Consider the following 21,794-nt stretch of genomic DNA (forward strand, 5'->3'; position numbering starts at 1 on the left):
GAATGGAGAATGCCTTGTTAATGACCCACGGGGTCTGTTTCTTTCTTCATTCTGTGTTAGGTCTAGAAAGCAGGGACAGGATGCTCTGATGCACACACCAGCTGCTCCCTCAGAGAAGCCTCATCTCTGAGGTGAAACAGCAGTAGTCAAAGCCGGGATAGAGAAGCACATGGAAACGTGCTTTGCCAGCCAGGCTTACACAGGTTAGGACTGCAGTATAAGAGAGTTTCTGCTGCAGGGGCTGAGAACCGGAGCTAGTGGGGAGCAGCAGTGTTACACTGGCACCTGTGCTCCATGACTTCTTTTCCTTGGCACTAAGAAGGTACTGGCCTGAATAATGCCAACCATGAACTAAGTTACCCATTGTAACTTACTAAAAGATTACTGTAAATTGCAAAGTTTCTCTCTCATAAGAAATTATGGGAATACCTTGGCCACAGGCAGAACTTTTCTAAACCCTTACAAATAACGTCTGATTTAAATACTTTCTACATCTTGCTGAATGTTCAAATATTTAGGTGTGTCTCCACAATTTGATCATGTTTTTTGTCCACCTCTTCATCAGTTCTGTTTTTGCTGTATCTAACTACCACAGAACTGTTTCTGCATGTAATGAATTGTAAATGACATTTGGTTAGGAAGCAATGTGCTCAAGAACAATTTACTTAGTGGCTTGCTGGTTTTGTTTGGGTGTTTGGTTGGTTTTGTTTCTTTTACAGAAAGAGACTGTGTTTCTTTGTCTGCCAGGTATTTATTATGCCATCACGGTGATAAGGTGTGATAGAAAATGAAACCCACTGGAGTTTATTTCATATACTTTCCTGTAAACCTCCTTCATGTTTGGCAAACTTGCTTTGCATGTGGAAAATTGAACTGTAACCACTTTGAAACTTGATAATCTTTCTAATTTTTCCTCTGAATTATTTAACATGCTCCATAGAAAATTTGATAATACTCAACATTATTTCCTGATGGTCCTACAATTAAAAAAAATTACTTTTTGAGTATGATAATTCAGACATAGTGGATGTTTGAAGACGTGATGGCCATTAGATATTTCTGGAAATTACTGGACTATTGCATGTATGAAGGTTGGTGCAGTACAGAAGTTTCAGGTTTAATAGGATAATATGATCCTCAAAACAATCTCATTTTAAAGTAGATATATTTATGCTAGTGTAGAGAAATTTCCTCTGTAATTTTAATATTACTGCTAAATCTCTATGACCATGAAATCTTAAGTGAAAAACACATGCAATGGAGGGCACACAACTCCTTGAACAGTTGAGCCAACAGTTGACTGTCCCGAATGGCTGAGTTCAAACCAGTGGTGCCGGGTTTTCAGATCTAATGCCCACACTGATCTGTCCTTCCAGTGAAGCAATTATTTTTCTCAGTGTTTTAATCTTCTTTTCACTGGTGTCCCTTTGTAGAAAGTCCTTGAAGCAAATTTCCGCCTTCATTTTGTGTCTCCTGTTTCTTCTTTATCACTGTATCCTGTGAACTTGTGTCTTGCCAGCTCCTGTGAAGATGTAATGATGCACTCCTTCATTTGTTTAAGGCCTGTAGCAACCACAGTAAAAGGTACACACCAAGATATTTGATACATAATAAAATGACACCTTAATTTGATTTATTACCAAGGAGAAATAGGACAACTGTAATAAGGAAGTACTGGGTTTCATATTTGAGCAATTACACGCATGTGGAATGGAGCAGGAACGATTGTCATCCTGCTGTGTTCAGTCTTACCTAACCTCACTACAGTTCCAGTTGGTGATGATCATCTCTCAAGGCCTGAAAGATCTGGAGTTGAATGGACATCAGAGATGAGAAGGCTCAGAAGTAGAATATGAACTAGAGCTCATATAGGAAGAAATCAAAAGGCCACCTTAGATTTTAAATAGTTAGTATGTTGCCTCATACAGGTAAGATAATTTTGTATCATCAGTAGATAGATTTACTTACCTCATGAACTTCTCAAATTTGTCTGTGTCTGTTCAGGTTTTGCTTTCTCTATTTTGCAACACTTAAGAGCACAGTTGCAGGTCAAAACTAAAATGAACACCATCTTTGCAGGATGCTATTTTCCACTATTCCATGTCAGTTTGATTTTTAAAAAAAATCGTAAATAATCATAATAATATTTATTTTTATGGAAAGAAAATAGCCATTGTTTGTACTCTACAGAATAATTTGTATAAGTAAAATGCAAGCTTGCTAGGCTTATAAATAAGTTTATTGCTCACTATAACACCATCAATAAGCTCTTAAACCAGAAAAACAGGGCCAACACTGCATCAAAGACTCATGAGAGATAAGCTGTCTTAATTTTTCTGACCTAATGGTCACATGAGAAAAGAGAGGATTGCATACAGAAGGGTGAGGAAGAAGTGGCTGATCTTGTGATTTAAAAAGCTTGGCCATTAGTTCAATAGTCCTGCAAGTTTCACTGCAGAAAAATGTGCTACCACATTGTCAAAATTGTTTTGTAATATCTCATACTCTTTTAAGATATGCAGTTCAATAACATTGAAAATCAGAGTGTGGAATCAAGGTACATGCTAATGTAACCTTAGCTCTTCCTCATTGAACAGGTGATAATCACTTGAAGTTGCCTGATGCTGTTCCCATCTGTCCCCATCAGATGATGCTGAATTGAGGGGTTAGGGGATTAGCCGGAACAGCTTGAGAAAGCTGTTAATTAGATATGAGGTGATTCATCCTTCAGTACAGGATGGAGGATGAAGGCTCTCTTCTGGACCCTCTCCAACAGATGATCACAAAGTTGATTAGAAGGAGGGAACACTTCTCCTATGAGGAAAGGCTGAGAGAGTTGGGGTTGTTCAACCTGGAGAAGGAGACTTTTACCAGAGTTTGAATACTTAAGTTGCACTTTAAAAATAGATGGGGACAAACTTCTTAGCAGGGCCTGTTATGATAGAAGGAGGTGCAAAAATTTTAAACTGAAGGAGGGTACATTCAGAGCAGATATAAGGAAGAAATTTTTTACAATGAGGATGGTGAAACACTGAGACAGGTTGCCCGGAGAGGTGGTGGATGCCTAGTCCCTGGAAACATTCAGGTAGGATGGGGCTCTGAGAACCTGATCTATTTGAAGATGTCCCTGCTCATTGCAGGGGAGTTAGACTGGGTGACTTTTAAAAGCCCCTTCCAACCCAAACTATTTTTGATTCTATGATCACCCCATTATATGATCAAAAGAAGACAAGAGATTCCCAAGATTTCCTAAGCAATCCAGAATGGCTCTGGCCAAGTTTTATACCATGTATCAGTGGTGAATTCCTGTGTTCTTGTCAGGGCTGCTGATGTACATGGTCTATATGTGTTGTAGGGGTCCATGATAGGCATATGAAAGGATAGCTTTGTGTAAGGGTTGGTGTGGCTGAGAACAAAATAACAGCTTATAAAATTTAACAGGGTTAATTCTGGGCACAAGACTAAAAGTTTGAGTGCACAGCTGTGCAGTTTAATATGTCTCATGTAGACATGTGCTTAGATTTGGCAATGAGATGGAATCAGTGTCAGACCCTCAGTTCTAGAACTATATCTTCACAGGCAAAATGTACTCATGTTAATTAAACTACAGATGCTCAAAGAGAGCAAAATTTAAGTGATTTTAGCGTGTATCTTAACTCATTATTACCTATCTTTAAAAGTCTGAGTGACAATGAATATGGTGCATGGTTGGTGTATGATCCTATTCTTAGCCTTCCTCTTCCTGTACACCGCTCTATAGGAGAAGAGGGCTAATGCTCATACTTCAAAACAGCTAAAATATGTTGGGGTCAATGAGAGAAACAAAAAATTTGTTTTAATTGCCAAATCCCTGCAGCATATTGGGGACATTCTTCTTCTTTCCACTTACCTGCTCACTTTCCCCCCAAAGACACCAGCTTTATGCCAGACAGCATTCCCAGCTCACCCTCTTTAATTCCTGTTGAAGTCTTGTAGGTGGCAATGCAAGTATGTAAAAATTTGGTGCTTTCCATCTCACATTTCCTGTTCTGGCTTACCTGAGTTATCTGATGTGCCTGGAGACACTTCTTTATAATGGTGTGGTTATTTTCATTATTTTTCTTTAAAAGAAAAGGATGAGGCTCTTCTTATATTCAAGCCTAGTGAATTTACACCAAGATGTGATTGAAATCGTGAATGCATTGCAGCAGTTAAATCACTATGTTGATCAGGATAGATCACTGCCTTGGGTGGAAGATGAGCCCAGGTCATTGACTCCTCAATAGTTTATGCACAACACTGGTATGTTAACAAAGAGCTTGTGATTGCTATAGTCACCCAAATTATGTATAACCACATGGTTAAAAGAAATAAGAGGTCAAGATTTTCTGGCAGCAGCTTCTGGAAGGAGCACAGCTGAGATCTGCGATTTGCTTGTAAGAGCTTTATTTGTCTGTCGTGAAGAGACTTATTTAAATCTCATGAAAGTGGAATGTGCTACAGTTTTGCCCTTCCCAGTCTGAGGGTTAAATTTGCATTTCCTTCGATGTCTCTCCAGCTAACATGAAAATAACTTCCATGTGTCACTTCTCTCCTTAAAAATAGTTGGAGTTCCTTCAAAATTATGTTCGGTATTCAGAATATACCCCCAAACTGCAGTTATTCCGAAGCAGTAGAATGTTGTTTTAATTTCTTTATTTCAGTGTGTTCTTGAGTGCTGTAAGACCTACTCTTTTCTTTCTTCAGTGCTAAAAACAGCAGTATGCCAATATACAACCGTTGTCTTAAACTTCAACACCTTTCTGAATTTTAGTTTTAATAGGCTCTTTCATGTTTCTGTTAATACACAAAGAAACGAGGAGTGAGGTCAAGTTACTTTGTAGGGAGCACAGTGAAACTTGGTTTTTATTATGTGTTGAGACCCCAGGACCATCACTTTCTGACCAGTGACACATTACTAACCAAGATGTCTCTGCCAGTGATGTCATCAGGAATATTTGGCAGAATGGCATAGAAGTTACATTTCCATACTTTTTGTGAAGAGTTGTAGGAGAGGTTTGAACTGAGAGAGATGTAGGAAGAATTGAGTCATTGCCTGCTCAAAGGCAGCCAACGCTTGGCCAGTCCTCCAGTGCTGTCTGAACAGGGTGCTCTCAATCCCCAGCCAAACCAGCATGAGCTATGGAGAGGAGACTGAGCTATGGAGAGGAGACATCAAGGATGTGAGCCAAATAACCTCAGCTAGGCATGCAAGGGTTGACTGAAGGTGTGGCAGGGTCCTGCCTTCGTGGGGAAGAATTGGAAGGGTTAGGAAGGGATATGAAATAGTGGACGGGGTGCTGTGATGGTGTTGCTGGGGACGTGTAGGATTTTGTGCAGGACTCATTAGTAGTGCTGCCCATGGAATAATTTGGGACCTCTGATTACAATTTAGAGAAAGAGATGAGAAGAAAACTAGGGTGGCAGAGAATCGTTCTGTTTTCTTTTTTGATGAAGTGGGATTTCAGTGAAGAGTGCAAGATCACATTTAGGACCAATAATATAGCTTTGCAGGCTCTTTCACCAAGAATGTTTTTGTTTCTTTGAAGATGAGATTACTAGATGTGACAGAGCTGTCTGTCTCCATGGTAGCAGAGCAGGCTATGAAGGGAACAAATGCAAACCCAAGTTTTCATTTTGGCGAATGTTGTTTTCTCAGGGCTTGCCTGCACTAGGACACTTTGGAATGTTAAAATGAAATAAATTACTGCACATATGCTAAGTTGCACTGAACTTCTGTGTAGATGTTCTCAGTCTTTGTAACTTAGGTCACCATATCTTAGCCTACGAAAAAAATAAAACTGCCCTTATTCTAAATGAATATGTAATAAAGCCGTGCTTACATACATCATCTGATTATTTGTCTTGATCATTTTCCTTAGTGCCCCATATGAATGAAGCCTTAAGTGAAGACAGTACTGGAGTCACATTGTTGAGCAGCAAAGGTCACAAACTTAGCTGAAAGTGGTGTTAGGGTATGATAGGACCAGACATCAACTTCTCCTTAGGAAGCTCTTGTTAACACAAATCTAAAAATATGTCCTTCTTGATGCAGACAGGCACATCTATTATAGGACATTTCAATCTGCCTTTTTGAAAAAGTTTATAGTGAGGCAATTCCGGAAATATTTGGAGGCTTCATATTTCCTTGATCCCTGCCAAATTGGTTTCAGGCCTCATTATGGTAGGGAAGCTATAAGACTGTCTGTCTTATTAGCTTACTGGCAATTGTCAAAGACTGAGTTTATACATCAATATTCTATAAAAATCAGGTCAGATAATTTGGGGACTCCATCGTAGACAAATATACTTAATTGGTAAATATTTTTCGCAAAGGCGTGGACACTTCTTTCAGTGTAAGAAGTCACAGTGAAAATGCCAACTGGTCTTGTCTGCAGGACGTGTAACACGATGTTTAACAAGGCAGACTGAATACAGAAACTTGTCAAAGTAAAATGCTATAGAAGTGACCCCACTAACTGGCTGACCTCAATATTTCCTATTTTGTGATAATGGGTAGACACATGAATTTCAATACGTCTTAAATACCTGAATGTAATAAATAAGATAATGAAGATGTTCAATCAGGTCAACAATTCATTTCACACTTTTTGAACCAGAAGAACTTCCCTTTCTTTATCTGAAAGGCCCATAGGATGACATATGTAGGTGATACCCTTGTTCATAGTCGGGGGCTGACTGATTCCCAGAAGTCAATTATGTTCTCAAGGTGGAGATAAGGGAGAACGACAAGACTCAGAATCAGTTCTTTGAAAAATCCAGAGTTGAAGACTCCAAGAGTTGCTGTATTTATCAGCCCATATGTCGGTCTGGACCTGAATAATATTTATATTCTCTAAAGAAAATGTTTCTCTAAGCCCCGAGGAAAATAAGGGATAAACACAGGAGATTCCAATGAAGATAAAATTGTTGCAATGAAAACAGCAAGGCAGAATCACTGAAAAAAGAGTAAAGAAATAGATTATACACTGAGGCCACCTACTGGGTATTGTTGAATTAGCAGAACAAATGGTATAAAGCCTACAGATTCGGTTGGCAGAAGTCCAAAACAAAACAGGAAAACTATCTTGCTCTTAAAACCAAAATAAACAAACCAACACAAAAAAAATGAGGGGGAGTGGGGATGGTGGGGGGTGGGGGAAGGAGGAGACGACCAATAAAAAAGACTCACGAAAACAAGAACAAAAAAAAAAGAGGAAAAAAATACATAACATCAATATTTTGGAAGCTCTGTTTTTTTTTTCCTCTGTAAGAAGCTTAAGAAAAAGAAACAATTTGTAATGGGATGACTACTTGGAGTTTCTAGTCTTTTCTTTCTTTCTAGTCTTTTCTTTCTTTCTTTCTTTCTTTCTTTCTTTCTTTCTTTCTTTCTTTCTTTCTTTCTTTCTTTCTTTCTTTCTTTCTTTCTTTCTTTCTTTCTTTCTTTCTTTCTTTCTTTCTTTCTTTCTTTCTTTCTTTCTTTCTTTCTTTCTTTCTTTCTTTCTTTCTTTCTTTCTTTCTTTCTTTCATTTTTCTTTCTCTTCCATCCTAGCTATTGTCTGTCCTCATTTTTATCTTTTGTAAAATCAAAGTAGGTTGTCATAAAGGAATCTAGAAGACCATGTGTAAAACAGTTAATTCTGGTGCTTTAAATTAGTCCTGTTCAAAACAAATAGTAGAGAATATCTATGATGGTATTTTAGAAAAAGTGTATTTTTATCTCTTGAAGTGTAATATTAGAAATTATGACCATTAAATACCTATGTTATTCCTTTTAACTTATTCAATAGAATAAACTTAGTATCTGGATTTGTTAACGGCAATGCAAGGCAAATTTGCTTTGGGAAGAAGGTGGCAGTAAAATTGGCATGCTAGTGCTTCTTAGACTTTGTAAAAAGGCATTGCTCTTTTCTAATTCTGTTAAAATGAAACTTGTTTCTCAAATTTAGTATTTATTCCTTGGCTTTAAGGTACCACTGTTTGTGACCAAATTCATCAGTCCAGGAAAGTCTTTGCACCTTAGAAATATCCATGTGGTCAAGGGAGTATGAATAACAAACACACTTTGAGCAATGCCTTCAGCGGAGTTTTGTGTAAGTGTAGCCTGATGGTGAGACTGAAAGATTTATACAAGCTGAAGGTTCTCGATGTTTGATATTTTCTGCCACTTCACTTGCAAAAATCTAAGAAGTGAACTGCTTTTGGAAGATGGAATGTCAGTTAATGGAAGTTAAGTTCCAGGCTGGCTCATTGCTGAACACATCAAGACAAACAAGGTGATGGAATTTAGAAAATAAATAGAACTGAACTTTGTGGAAAATGAGAAATTCTAGCTTTCCTGACAGGGTTGGCTGAGGCCTGCCTGTTGAGATTGCCCCAGGTAATGGCAGTGGAGGGAGCACTGTGCATCCCCTCCTTTCAGCCTGTATGGACAGGTCAGTCAGACGTGAAGAACTCCATTCAGCAGGAGGGCTTTCCATCCAGTAGGACAGGGCAAGAGACCACCTGGTTTTCCAGTAAGAACCTGGACAGTTTGACCCCAGTTGTTATGATTTCTGCTTGTGGTTGTTTTGTAACTAAATAGAAGTGAAGAATACAGAGCTCAAGAGCTTATTTCACAACTTAAATACAACAACAGGGGCATGTTACAGACGAGACTATATTGATGGGGAGAGAAGTCTGAATAAAACACATACTGTCTGGACAAATGATAAGGGAGAGACACCATTTTCCACCCAGAGTATTGGAGCAGTGTCCTGTGCTTGCTGATGCTGAAACATCAGAATCAGGGAAAAGCACTGTCAAGGCTGAAAGTCTGCTGTGTGGTTTTCCAGGCATTTCACTGCAGATTTATGGTCGGTAAGCTTGGCTTCTGAATAGCAGGGATGTATTCAATTTTTTTCCTGGCTTCGGTATGTTGCTGATCTTTTGTGCACTATTTTTTCTTCAGAAAAGTTTCCAGTTCCTAGTGAATGGATTATGTATTTAAGTTCTCCTGTTTTCTTCCCTGCTGAAAACAATATGCTGGTCTTTGACTGGTCCTGAAAGAGCAAGTCAAGCTTTCATCATATGTGTTACGTGGTATTTTCTGGAACCAAATAGTGTGATAATGTAGTCATAGCCTCATACAGTATAATCAAATATACTCACAATATCAATGAGTGCCTTTTGTCTGTCTGAATTAGGCGAAGTACACATTGTCATGTCAGGGAACAACTATCTGATATCTCATAAGGAAACTAGCAATTTTTACAGTTTGAGAATATCTCACTTCACACAGCTTATGTGGTAAATTCATTCTTTGTTTAAAAAGACAGTAGTAGAACTGGATTAATATATTCCATGAAAAATCTTTAGAAACTTGGGAACTACACCTTGAAACTGCAAGTAGTATTGAATAAAAGTAATGCAGAAACTTATGCAGGAACGTTTGCCATCTAAAAATCTCTTAAATTACTGTTGTAGGTAAGAACTCCAGTCATGGCAGTTTTCTTCTACTTTTAGAGTTTACATTTGATTCATTGTATCTCAAAATTATTCATGTTTTAGTTGGGAGATAATTTTCAGCACTGAAATATAGCATTTGCATGTCAAATCTGAAGCCTTTTAATGAAATAAAATTTTGTTTTGTCCAATAGTCTTTGATCTTACCTTTAATGTGTTGGCTCTGATATGCAGTCAGTTTTACCAAAAAAAATAAAGTGTTGAGGAATCAAAAGCTTTTCCCTGATATGAACTTCCCAAAATGTACATAGCAAAATAAACTTTTATTTAATTAGAATTACTCTTTTTCCTCATGCCCTTGGCATAAATATTTTTTCATAAAACCAGTTTTTATTAGGCCAACTTTCATGCATAAACCACAGAATCTCATTCCAAAACAGGTTATTCATTTAAAAGATGAATGTTGAGGTTGAAGTATTGTTTTCTTAATTTAAAGAAGAATCCCATGCATAAATAAGTTCTAATTGATTTATAACACACATTATAATACTGTGTATTTTTGGATTAACCATCTTAAAATTCTTACAGGAATACTAGAATAGAAATAAGACTGTCAAATATATCTGATGTTATTCTATGTGCTACACACTCTGGTGTGTATATATATGTGGCCTAAAATAGCATTTGACTGATTATATCTTCCTAAGAAAATAAAATTCAGAGCTTCTGGTTTTAGTGACACTGTTGAAGACTACTGCTGGATCCCATTCATTGTTCGAATATGTGGTGGAAAAAGCAACCTGTCCTTTTTTATGGACACAAAGACATGCTCCTCTATCAGCAAAGGGATGGGTAGCAAAGGTTGAGTAGCAGTCCTCTTGCAAATTACCTGGGTGTTACAGGGGACAAATAGGAGTCAAATTTGGACCAAGACTGTGTTCTGGTGCACAATAAAGCCAATTGCATAGTGGGCTACACTGGGAGGAGCATTGCCAGCAAATTGTGGGAAGATATTTTGCCATCTAATAATAAGGTGCAAAAACCACAAGACTGTGACCTGGGATGTTCAGGATGAACACTAGAGAAAACTTCTTTATTACACTGGTAGTGCAGCACTAGAGAGTGAGTTGAGAGGAGGAGAAATCTCTTTCCAGTTTTCAAATAGACAAAGCTCTGGTTGACGCTGTAGTGCTGAGTGGAAACTTGGGTTAGAAACCCCCAGAGACACCTTCCAGTTGATGTGCTTATGATAACTCTTATGAAAAAGAAAATTCTGCTTTCCTGAAATGAAAGCTGGCAAAGTTCAACTGTGCTTAGTACAGCCCATGAGTATTTTTCATGTGATTTAGGAATAATTCCAAACACAGTGACATCATTCACATAGCTCTGGATTGTACAATGGTTACACAGAATTTCTGCTATCATTATTTGGCTGTTGATATATGTCTATATGGCACAAATTTATAACAGAAATATCTATGATGCCCCTACAGTCCTCATCCCAGGTTATTTGGTGATGTATGCTCCGTAAGAATAGAGAGCACCTCTGTACTGTGAGCTTTTAAAAAACTTCTGCAGCAAGTGGCCCATGAGTCACAAGAAAGAAGTGATCAGTCACCACAGACTTCCTTGACTCCCTTGGGATTGTGAGAAGATTCATCATATCCTTGGTTTTTGTCTTCATCAGTGTGTGTCATCTGTATTAGTAAAGAAAACAGCATCAGAGCCTGACCACTCTCCCATGTTTATCTATGCTGTGGCATTATTAATTAGTGGGTTTTGTCCTTATCAGTCAGCCCTTCTCTAAACCTCCCTAAAGGTCATGGTTTTGAGGACAGTACAAGCCAGAGATCATGCACTGAGGCCAACTCATTTTTGAGAAGACAATTTAAGTTTGTAAACTTCAGTGATTAGACATCCTATTTATTATTTGTTGCAATATAAAAATGTCAAAGAATTTATGTATCTGCGAGGAGTCACATAAGAGACTGAGGTTTCTCAGGTGTCTCACTAGACATAAAGAAGATTCAGTCAGTGGCAAACATCGAAGTGTTGCTAGTAAATTCAAGTACCATAAAAACTGCTCATTTAGTGTCTTAGATTATTTAAGAGCTTGCAGCTGTTCTTCTGATGAAAAGAAACTGTAATGATTTACACATTTGTATCTACAGTGGATTTTGTTGCAAGTACCATTTGATGTTTCCCAGATGTTTTAGATAGATTTTCTATTCACCATTTTCATGCCACCCTTGATTTCTTGACCTCTTATATTCTCAGCTGTCTACTCACCAGTTTTATTAACCCTAATCTATTTTACCTCTTCCTTATAGGAAGGCTACTTTATGGTTCAAAATTATCCTTGCTAGGTTTCTCTCTACCTTTTAATTTCTGCTATGCCCCTTCAGTCATGGTCTTGGTATTCATAATGCACATAATTGATTTTACCTAGTGGCATAATGACATTTTTTGCTTTTTCAGTATTAATTTCCTAGTAATTCATAGCATTTTCCTGAGTTGTTTTTTTTTTAATCTTTATTCAACAGTGATATCTGATGTTTGTGTTGATATTTTTATGTAATCATGTATTATATCTATAATGTCTCACTTTCTAGGAGTAATGGCCAAGCTGGGGCAATTATTAGATTTGTTTGCAAAGTTAGAATTGTGTTTTTGTATGTCATTTTACATTTGTTTACATAAAAGTGATTTCCTCTGGTATTTTTGTACTTAGTCACTCAATCTCCTGAGGCTTTTCTGTGGTTCATTCTCAGGCCTCATGATGCTGAATAACCACATCAGCAGCACACCATGTCCATGTCTCCTTCTGAGTCACACCTTTTTGTGGTCATTTCGGATATGATGAACACTTTGGATCAGAACACCATGCAGTTTGTGGCAGTTGACATTTACTCCTGTTTTTTTGAACAACTGTAATAGCACAAGGGGTTTTGCTGCTAGACCTTGTCAGTGTAATTTTTTAAAATCTTGTCAAATGTCTTTTTGAATCTGTATACACTGTGTTAAATTTTTCTCCCTTTCTGTAGACTTCTTGGTTAATGCAGAGATAGATCTGTGAGGCAATTGCAGTAGCTTTCCAAAAGTATATTAAATTCTACGTTTATTTTGTATTTCTGGTATCAATCATTTGCAGAAAACAGATGATTGCCTCTACTAAGTATAGATAGAGATACATTGAGTGATATGAATGGAAATGGACACCTGAAACCATGCAGAACAAAAGATATTTCTGGAATATATAACTTACTTGGTTTATTTGCACTGCTTTAATGATCTTCTGATAGAGTAAGTAGCAATGTATGCATTGCACATCTACCATTCATAATTTCCTCAGTCAAGAAATGTTGCTGATTGAAGTTATATTTTACCATCAAAAATTTCCGAGTACTTATGCAGAGGCAACTACCCATTAATAAAGAGATATTATTGCTTTTTTCCTACTCCATTGCAATGAGGATGTAGAACATATAAAGTGATACTACAGAAAGTCTGTTTTGACCAAGCACTAGTTTGTTCTGTGGTGTGAATAAGAAAGTAAGTCCTGTCATGACTGGAAAAGAATTAGGGAAGGAAATACTGACAGACTCATTGTATTTAAATACTAAAACTTCAGTCTTCATTATGATCAATTAACTAAAGAAAATTAGCTTTCAGGCATTACAGAGCTAGGGCATTGATGACATCTCAGTCCCCAGTGAGTTTCCACAAGCAAATACTTATTCTACAGAAGAAATAGGGTTACTTGATCTCAGGTCTGGACACTGACCTGCAGAGCATTGAGCTCAGTCTAAATGTCAAGAACATGAAGAGAAAGGACTACTTAAAGAGAGCTAGCATGCTCACACCCTCTCATATCCTTTCCATATCCACAGCACTTGAGATGGTCAGCCATGAAAATGAGTTGTTTCCTCTGAAAGGGAAGGATGCTGGAGAATGTATTAAGTTGCTTTGAGTCCTTTCTACAGGCTTGCACAGATGAATAATTGCTAGATACTATCGGGCTGCTCACATGTGGTGTTCAAGAAGGATGGCTCTTGGGTCTTTTTTATCATCAAGTGAAACTCATCAGGTGGCATAAATTGAAGTACTAGAAATAGGTAGATGAGACATTGCTCTCTTACTTACTCCATACAACCATGCTGCTGTTTCTGCCTTGTTGGCTCTGTAGTTGGACAAAGTTAGCCCAAGGATGAAAAACATCTGTGTGAAACTGAACCCATGCAAGAATCATGATGTGAGGAAAGCCGTTGTGAAGAGTGCAGTCTACTTTGGAGTTAGTCGTTGCACATCTGTAATTGATCAGCTGAATCTATAATTTAGAAGTCCTTTTGCATTCCTTGATTGTGCTAAGTTTGGACATAGCATTACTCATGAGTAATGCTTTCTATAAGCTTTGATTGGCTAGAAGACCCCATCCCATGCTGGCAGACGATGACACGTTACTCAGTTATTCATGCTTCACTTGCTTCCTGGCTGGACTACAAGAGTCTGATGTGTTTGGTCACCAGGCTTTCAGCACTTAGAACAATTCACCTACAATAAAAAGCCCTCAGCCATTCTGTTTACTTTGAGTGTATCATCAGACCTGTCCTCAGCTGTCTACAATCTCTCCCCACAAGAAGATGGTTCTTCTCGTCACAGTGGGGTTTTTCCACAATGGCCAGAAAGTGTCTAGAGCTTGGTGTTGACAACTGCATTCATCTGTCCATGCAGACCATTCCCTTTGCTCCCTATCTCCACCTCAGTAGGGGTAAATGCTGTCATAAAAGTTGTCTGTCTAGGAGACAGAATGTTCTTGGAGACCACTCTGAGACAATGAAATTAATATCCTGGGATATAAGGACAGTCACAAACCTGACCTTCCATTCAAAGTTCAAGGCATATTTATTTGACTTCTAGCAAAAACACTGAGGCAACATAATTGTTTATAATCAAACCAACTCTACCAAATAGACGAGACTTCACTGCCCAAGCATCTTCCCTTGGGAACAAGAGGAGAGAACAAACAGCATGCAGCAAGCAGGAAGTCATGCTGCTTAATGTATTTTGGAATGACTTTCAATGCCATGCTAGTGAGGTATAAAGAATTCTCGCAAAGCTGAGCAGAAAGTTGCTCACTGCCTAGTTCTCATGCGGTAAGATTTTTATTCTTTTGGTGCAACCTTGATACCTGCTTTTTTGGGCAACATGTAAACGGCATTGAAGAAGTAAGCACACCTTTTTCTTCAAATGCATTTGGTTCTGCTACTTGAACATTTGCAATACTGCCATGGGACATGACATGCAAACTTGGCATTCTTCTCTTATTTAAGTTTTAGTGATTGAGGCCTAGATGCTGAGTTCTCTATGCTCGGCCCCAGACTTGGAACTCCTTGAACTCCACCTTTTGCTCCCTCTGCCAGCTGCCAATATCTTTGTTACGCTTACAGCTTTCCTATCCATGATGAGAGCCCTTCGACCGACTTAATAAACACATAAACATACAAGCTAGAAAAAGTGATTATCATACTGATAGGAAAGTGCAAAACCAAATACTAATAGAGCAATAAAACCAGATGAAGACAGTGCCCATGTAGTTGTGTTCTGCCTTTATGAGAATTCATCTTGCTTTGTCTTCTACCTCTTGAGAGTTCAGCAGAAACCTAAAAACAATTAACACTTCAATTGTAAGACATTTTAGTAACAAATAGATTTATATGCCCTCAAAAGAAACACTTGCAGTGGAACCAGCAATCTTGGAATGTGGAAGAGATTCATGTCAAAGTTTCATGGAACACACGAGAGTAAATTAATTTCCATGTCTCATTTCCCACAATATATAAATAATTATGAACTTTATCTCTACAGGGACACTTTTTTAGTGTCGTAGGTAATTTTGACCACTGCAGATAGTGCCGAGCAAACACCAATTATAAATGACACCACATTTTTTCTAAAAAATATATATATTTAAGTCTAGCCACTATTAATTGAAACTTATTTTCATTCAGACTCCTTGTAAATTCCAGAGCCACCACTGAATCTTTTTTATACTTTGTATGTTCTTGTCCTTTCTCAGCAGGTCTCATTATGAAGCCTGCAGTTGCCTGATGTGCTTGGAGCTACTCTCCCATACTGACCCAATCCACTGTGTTTGCACGCTGTCTTGGCTTCCCAGCCTCTTCAGGTATGGGACTAAGTTTGGGATGGAGAAGCTGAGAAGCTTTAGCAAAAGGCAGGTACAGGTGATAGGGTGGCTGATGCCCTTCACAGAGGCAAGGTTTTGCTTTTAGAAGGACCATTTTCTCCAGACATCCACTGCTACCGTTTTCAGAGACCAATAAAATACCGAGAAACTGCAAATATATTTCAGAAGTAATCTGAGACTCTGGTTCTTTATTCTGGGGTGAATTGTGCATTGCATTGGAACTGTGGTCAGTTACTTTTATGCATCCAGAATACTCTGTGAGAGGAATTATCTTTCTCTGGATTTAAATATGAATTCAGAGTGTGTATTATTTGACTATGTGCTTAAACTTGTACATATCTGCACACAATCATATGGAATTTGTAGCTGAATGCCGTAATGCAAGGAATTCTTTTTGTGGTTTATTTGCACCACACTGTAATTCAAGAAATTATAAGTAATTAGGAAAAAACCCCACATTTGTAGAACACGCTTTCAAAATAAAAAAAAATATGGCTAAAGCCGGGAAACTTCAACTTTCAATAAATTCAATAATTTATTTCTGAGAACTTATTATTTTTTTAAATTAGTTTTACACATAAATCTATTGCGAAGACTAGTTTTTAGAGAGGAAAGAAATTAGACCTGCTCCGTAATAGCATATCCCTTTTAAAAAAATAAAATTAATACTTCATTTAATTATAATCTTGTTTACATTCAAATATTTTCCAGGCCTATTGTTTGACGGCAGTAATCTAACACTGTTCACAGCCCCATATGCAATCAAATTGAAGGTTAGAAATTGCAAACAACAAATTCCCAACTATTTACTGATGAATAAAGCACAGTTTACAGAGTTTACAACAGATATTAATGAAAAATAACGTCGTGTGAAAGTACTAACGTTCCTGCTTTACCTGAAGTGTAAATATATACTAAAATAACTTTTCTTTTAATGCTTTGTAAGAAAGAGATGATTGTCCAGCTAGATTTATTGTGAAACTCAATGTGTTATGTGCTTTTTAAATAATGAACAGAACTGTATGTGTGAAAGAATAAAGAACGATTTTTACAGCACCTTTTTGTTTAAACAGATATTAAAAATAACATCCTGAAAAAATCTTCAGTGTCATACAGAAAATATGACCTAAAGAAAGATTAAACATAAGTAATTTATTAATTCTGCAAGTGCCTGAAGAAGCAGCTTTATTCACTGGTAACCATATTTTAAAGCTATCTAGTTTCAGTCTTTCCTTTTCTGAACAATGATGTTGTTTAGGCAGTTGAAAATCCTAAAGTAATTAAGAGGAAATATTATTATTTTCCTTGTTGCAAAAGGGAGGTGGCAAATACAGATTTCCTCTTAGCCTAAGATACTGTAAAATTTACATTCTTCTTTCTCATCCCCAGTAAACCAATCTAAAATGAATGTAGTTAAGTAATAGTCCATGGTATTTAAGTCTCTGGGGTTTTTTATTAATGTTTTGTATTTGCAAAGTTGCTCAAGAGGCAACAGAAGTAGAAGAACCCATATGACCAAGAACAAAGGGTAAATGCAGTAATAGAAATTGCTAAAATGCTGAAATTTATGATCTCCGGATTAATTTTCTTTCATAATTTCTTTTTCATTACATAAGCCTTCAACAAACTGAGTAATTTCACTTAGTGAAAGACTGTGAGGTAAATGAACAATGTAAGCAACAGTTTTGGAGGTGCCAAGCCAAGACATTTCTAGTTAGGTCTGAAACTATTGTATGTTGCCCCCAGTAATGGCATCTGAAAATCCTTCATTATATCTACAACCTTGCCCCTCATTAAATTCACAAAATTTTTTTGTAAGTATATAGTTATTGCAACACTTTGTTTAACTATTACAGAAATATAATCTTGCATTTACATTTCCAACACTGTTCTTCATGACCTGGCTGATCTCAGGATGCAGATGACCAAGGACCTTTACTTAAATTGTCCTCTGTAGTTGAGAGAACAGCCAGTAACACAGGCTTCAGAAACTGGGAATTGTTGATTCCTCCTGCAGAGGGCATTTTGCCAGAGCATTCTGCTTTAGACTAATGGAAATTCTCAGACTAAATATATGCATGCATAGGACTGGAAAAATATATCTGAAGCATGTGTCTCTATAGGAATCCAATTCATCTAAAGCACAAAATTTGAAAACACATTTTCTTTGTGACTCAGATTGAAAATGACAGTCTATTTTATTGCATGGTTTTACTAGGTTTGTAGTAATGGATATTTGCTAATCGATATTTGGCAAAAAGAAGAAAGGCACCATAAAGACGAAAGACACATCCTTAAGTGCTTAAGTAAGAATGTGCTTGAGTTTTTCCACTTGAACTTCAAGCCTGATCTTTCTGACTGCTTACCCTGTGTCTAAGTAGAAAATGAAAATGTGCACCTGATAAAATAAGAAATAGGGATTTTAAAAAAGTGTAAAGTTTCACTTTTGGCTTTCTTATTTTAAAGCAAATTATTTCAGTATCGATTCTCCAGTCTCACAGAGTTACCTCTCAATAAAATCTGTAAGAACAGCTGCAGACATTGTGAGATTTTAACAATGAATAAATAACACTTCTTCCAGAGCCTGGTGAAATTTATGGGACTTTTTCCCACAGTAACTGACTTGTTCAAATGTTTACTAACTCATGCTATGTATAAATATTCAGGGTTCTGTGCCTGTAAATGCATGCCTAATCGGGGCCAGCTGAAGGTGACTTCAGTTTCCTGCAATGGTATGGATCCTTTTCTGGGAAGGCAGACCTAATTTGCACACTTATGCACAAAGTGGGCTCAAAATCTCCGTGGTACTTCAGACTATTTACCTTCCTTCCATCTCCTTTTCTTGGTCTTTTCACTGGCTGCAAGTGGAATACGTGCCAGCAATTCTGGTTACAGTTCTCAGCAAGTTCATTAAATAGAATGTGCTAAAAGCTGAAGCTCATGGCTGTTGAGCTGTACTGATGGGACAAACCTTATCAACATTTCTTGGAATATCATCTGTCTAGGTAACTAAAAAGGATGCCAGCATTTCTGGGAAAGTAATTTTTTCTTTCTTGTGCTCTGTTACACTTCAGGAGCTATAACATTGTGAAATAACTGTTCTTTCTAACAGAAACTGAAGGAAAAGCATGAAGAATTACAATATTATTTGATGGGGTGTTCAACCCAAATCTAGACTTGATGGGGAGAAAGCATTTATTTTTCAAAACTGAAGCATATCGGGACCACACAAAGATTTAATCACAAATGTGTGTAGCCATGCAGTGGGTGTCTGTGCCTCAGAGAGCTACTGATTATCTGCATGGTCACTCTGGTCTGGATGTGGCAGTAAAATACATCCACATGATGTGCAGGCTTTGCAGAGCCAGCAAGTGAGAGAGCTTGTGGGGTTTACAAAGTTTTTACACTGTTTGTCTGCACAAGAACAAGTTTCTTTGTTTGTTTCTGAGGATACTTGCTGAGTACCTGTTCTCCACAGGGAATTTCATATGCTTCATGAGAAGGAGGACTAGGTCTTCCTGAGTGCCAGACCTGTACAACAGGGACATCTCTCTTTTTTGACACTTCTCTTCATCCTGTATCCTCATGTTAACAGCAAGTGAAAAACCTCCATTAAGGACATCTCAGTCATGTAATGCCAAAGGAAATCTTCATTGGAATGTGAATGAGGGCAACTGTCTCCTACAGCAACCTGTACACTTGTACCAAAAAAAAAAAGCACAAATAAAATTTCTTCATATGGATCCTCATCAGGTCTTGTAGTTGGAACAGTCCTTCAGAAAGACACTTAAGTATATTCCCATATGGCTGCAAGTACATGACTTTTCATTGTAAATTAGACCAAAGATTTATTTGCCTCTTTATCAGGGCCTGGAGGACACTCTTGCTATTCCACACTCATAACTGTATCTTCACTACTCTTAGCCTACCCCATATGCAGGGAGCTATGGCTTTCCATCCCCAACTCTGTGGCATTTTTCAGTGTTCATCCTTCTCTTTCCCCATAAACATTGAGCAACATCATTGGCTTCTGTTATTTCATGTTACCAAGGGTTTCCAAATTTGGCTCTGTCTCATGTCTAGTCTTTTGCATCCAGCAGTTTTCTGCACATCTTTTTTTAAGTAACTTGCTTGTACTTTCATAAAAATTTGCTGCATGAATTTCACTCTTATGCCCTGTCTTTTCTAGTTTCCAGGATTTCAATGATTAAGGGATTATAAATGCTCTTGTCAAAAACCACAAAGAAGTGTCCTGGCATATGAATGACTACAAGATGTTTTAGAAGGTGTATATGGATTTTCTCATACACGGGACAGTTTTCTAAACAAAAAGCAAAAAATTACTTGCAGTTCAAAACTATGGCGATTTCTCTTAACTTCTAAATGTTCACTGCAAAATATTTCTTTCAATATACAGATATTGTTATTTGGAAGAGGGCACTCCTGTGTGCACAAAGCTGATGTACAGTCCGGCAAGATCAGCTGAATTTAGGATCTAGTGCTTTTATAACAGCTTTATGTGAGCTGTTTCCTTCATGTTTCTGTCTTTCTCACAATTCTATTGTGCCACTGAAAGGCGAACTTTTCATCTGGGGGCTTGTGAAGGCCGGGGATTGAAGAAGGGAGTGAAAACAGGGACTGACCCCCTCTGTCTTCTCCTGTGTTGGATGCTCTCGCCTTAAATCACACACCCCAGTGTGAGCGGGAAATATAAATAGCCTGGAAAAAGGTAAAGAATTCAGCACAAGTACCCTTCTGCCTTTCAAATTTTGCGGACAGCATTCGAGGAGCAAGTGAAGAGTCTGTGAAATTGCCTCTTAGAGATGCAGGACGGAGCTGCCGATGCTCCTCTCTCTCCAGCGGGTTCCCATCGGGGCGGTGACTCTGCCCAAGGCATCGCTGTCATGGGAGATGAGAGCCCTCTTCTTTCTCCAGGGAATCTGTGCTGCCGCCGAGGGCTGTGCGCTTAAATCATATGGTCTGGGAAACAAAAAAAAAAAAAAAAAAAAAAAAAAAAAAAAAAAAAAAAAAAAAAAGCCAGCAACAGCAGGAATGGGAGGAGGGAGCAGGTTTAGGGCAGGTTTATTTTCGTGCAGGACCGTGGTCTCTCCTACCCTAATTTCGGGAGCAGTTGATGAGCTGAAGGAAAATTCAGTGAGAACTGTACTGTATGGGAGAGAAACCATGGACAAGAGGAAATTGGAAGAGGGTCAGAGATTGTACCAGCAGAGGTTTAGACTGGAGATTAAGAAAAAAAATCTTCTCTGAATAAGTAGTCAAGCAATGGATCAGGCATCCCAGAGAAGTGGTGGAATCACTGTCCCTGGAGGTATTTAAAGACATGTACATGTGGCCCTTGGGGACATGGTTTAATGGTGGACTTGGCAGTGCTGGGTTAACAGCTGGAGTCAATGATTTTATAGGTCCTTTCCAACATAAAGGGATCTCTGTGTGTGATGAATGCCATTGTGCCAGGGTGCTCTCTGACGTTTCGTGTACCTGTTGGTACATAAAGCTTAGCTATGTCTATGCCCAAGTGCCAGCCTCACAGGGACCATGACACCTTTCCCCCTTGCTCATGTACCTCTCTTTCAGACTTATAACGGGCCACTGTGGTTCCTCTTTTCTCCTGTATTCTGGCCATAATGCAGGTCACCATCCCCACAGTCATGCCTTCCATGAACTAATCTGGAAATGTTGACCAGTTTTCATTTGAGGAAAAAATGAAACTGAGTTTGCCTTAGTTTAGCTGGTAGCTAGCTATTACATATGCTCTAGGGATGCCTGGGACACAAAGGTGCTGAATGAAGAAGGGAGTGAAATAAATTCAAGTGTCCTTAATATTGTCAGATGATTTTGCTGCTTTGTCCTCTATTCCAGATTAATAACAAATACATGAAATAAGCACAGCCTGTGGCACAGGTTTCTCTGGGGTTTTCCAAACTGCCCAGCTCCACTCTGGAAATCAACTCTTCACTCTTCCTAGTTGTCCTTCCATATTAAGCCTTGTCTACCTACACAAGGACCTTAATTTCCTCATTTACAGCAGCTTAGTTTGCATAGGTGAAAACTAGCATTTCTAATTAACATAAAATCTTAAAAGGCACCCTGGAAATTTGCATGATAA

The 21,794-nt window shown here is 38.0% G+C and overlaps 1 protein-coding gene across 9 annotated transcripts in view; it reads right to left on the reverse strand.

The window, feature by feature from the left end:
• Nucleotides 1–931: 931 nt before the first annotated feature.
• Nucleotides 932–21,794, reverse strand: part of LOC106851222 (short chain dehydrogenase/reductase family 16C member 5) — a 38,576-nt gene continuing 17,713 nt past the window's right edge. For 3 of the 9 annotated variants that reach the window (XM_088175200.1, XM_088175194.1, XM_088175228.1), the window contains one exon: nucleotides 15,823–20,647. In XM_088175200.1, coding sequence (XP_088031326.1) covers nucleotides 20,485–20,647 — 163 coding nt within the window. In that variant the 3' untranslated portion in view covers nucleotides 15,823–20,484. Of the gene's footprint in view, nucleotides 1,564–9,766; nucleotides 11,160–14,340; nucleotides 15,123–15,822; nucleotides 20,648–21,794 lie in introns of those variants that run through there. The other 6 variants (XR_015807406.1, XR_015807428.1, XR_015807417.1 and 3 more) reach the window with 6 other exon arrangements.

Source organism: Sturnus vulgaris, chromosome 1 (assembly GCF_052056855.1).
Source record: "Sturnus vulgaris isolate bStuVul1 chromosome 1, bStuVul1.hap1, whole genome shotgun sequence".
Taxonomy (NCBI): domain Eukaryota; kingdom Metazoa; phylum Chordata; class Aves; order Passeriformes; family Sturnidae; genus Sturnus; species Sturnus vulgaris.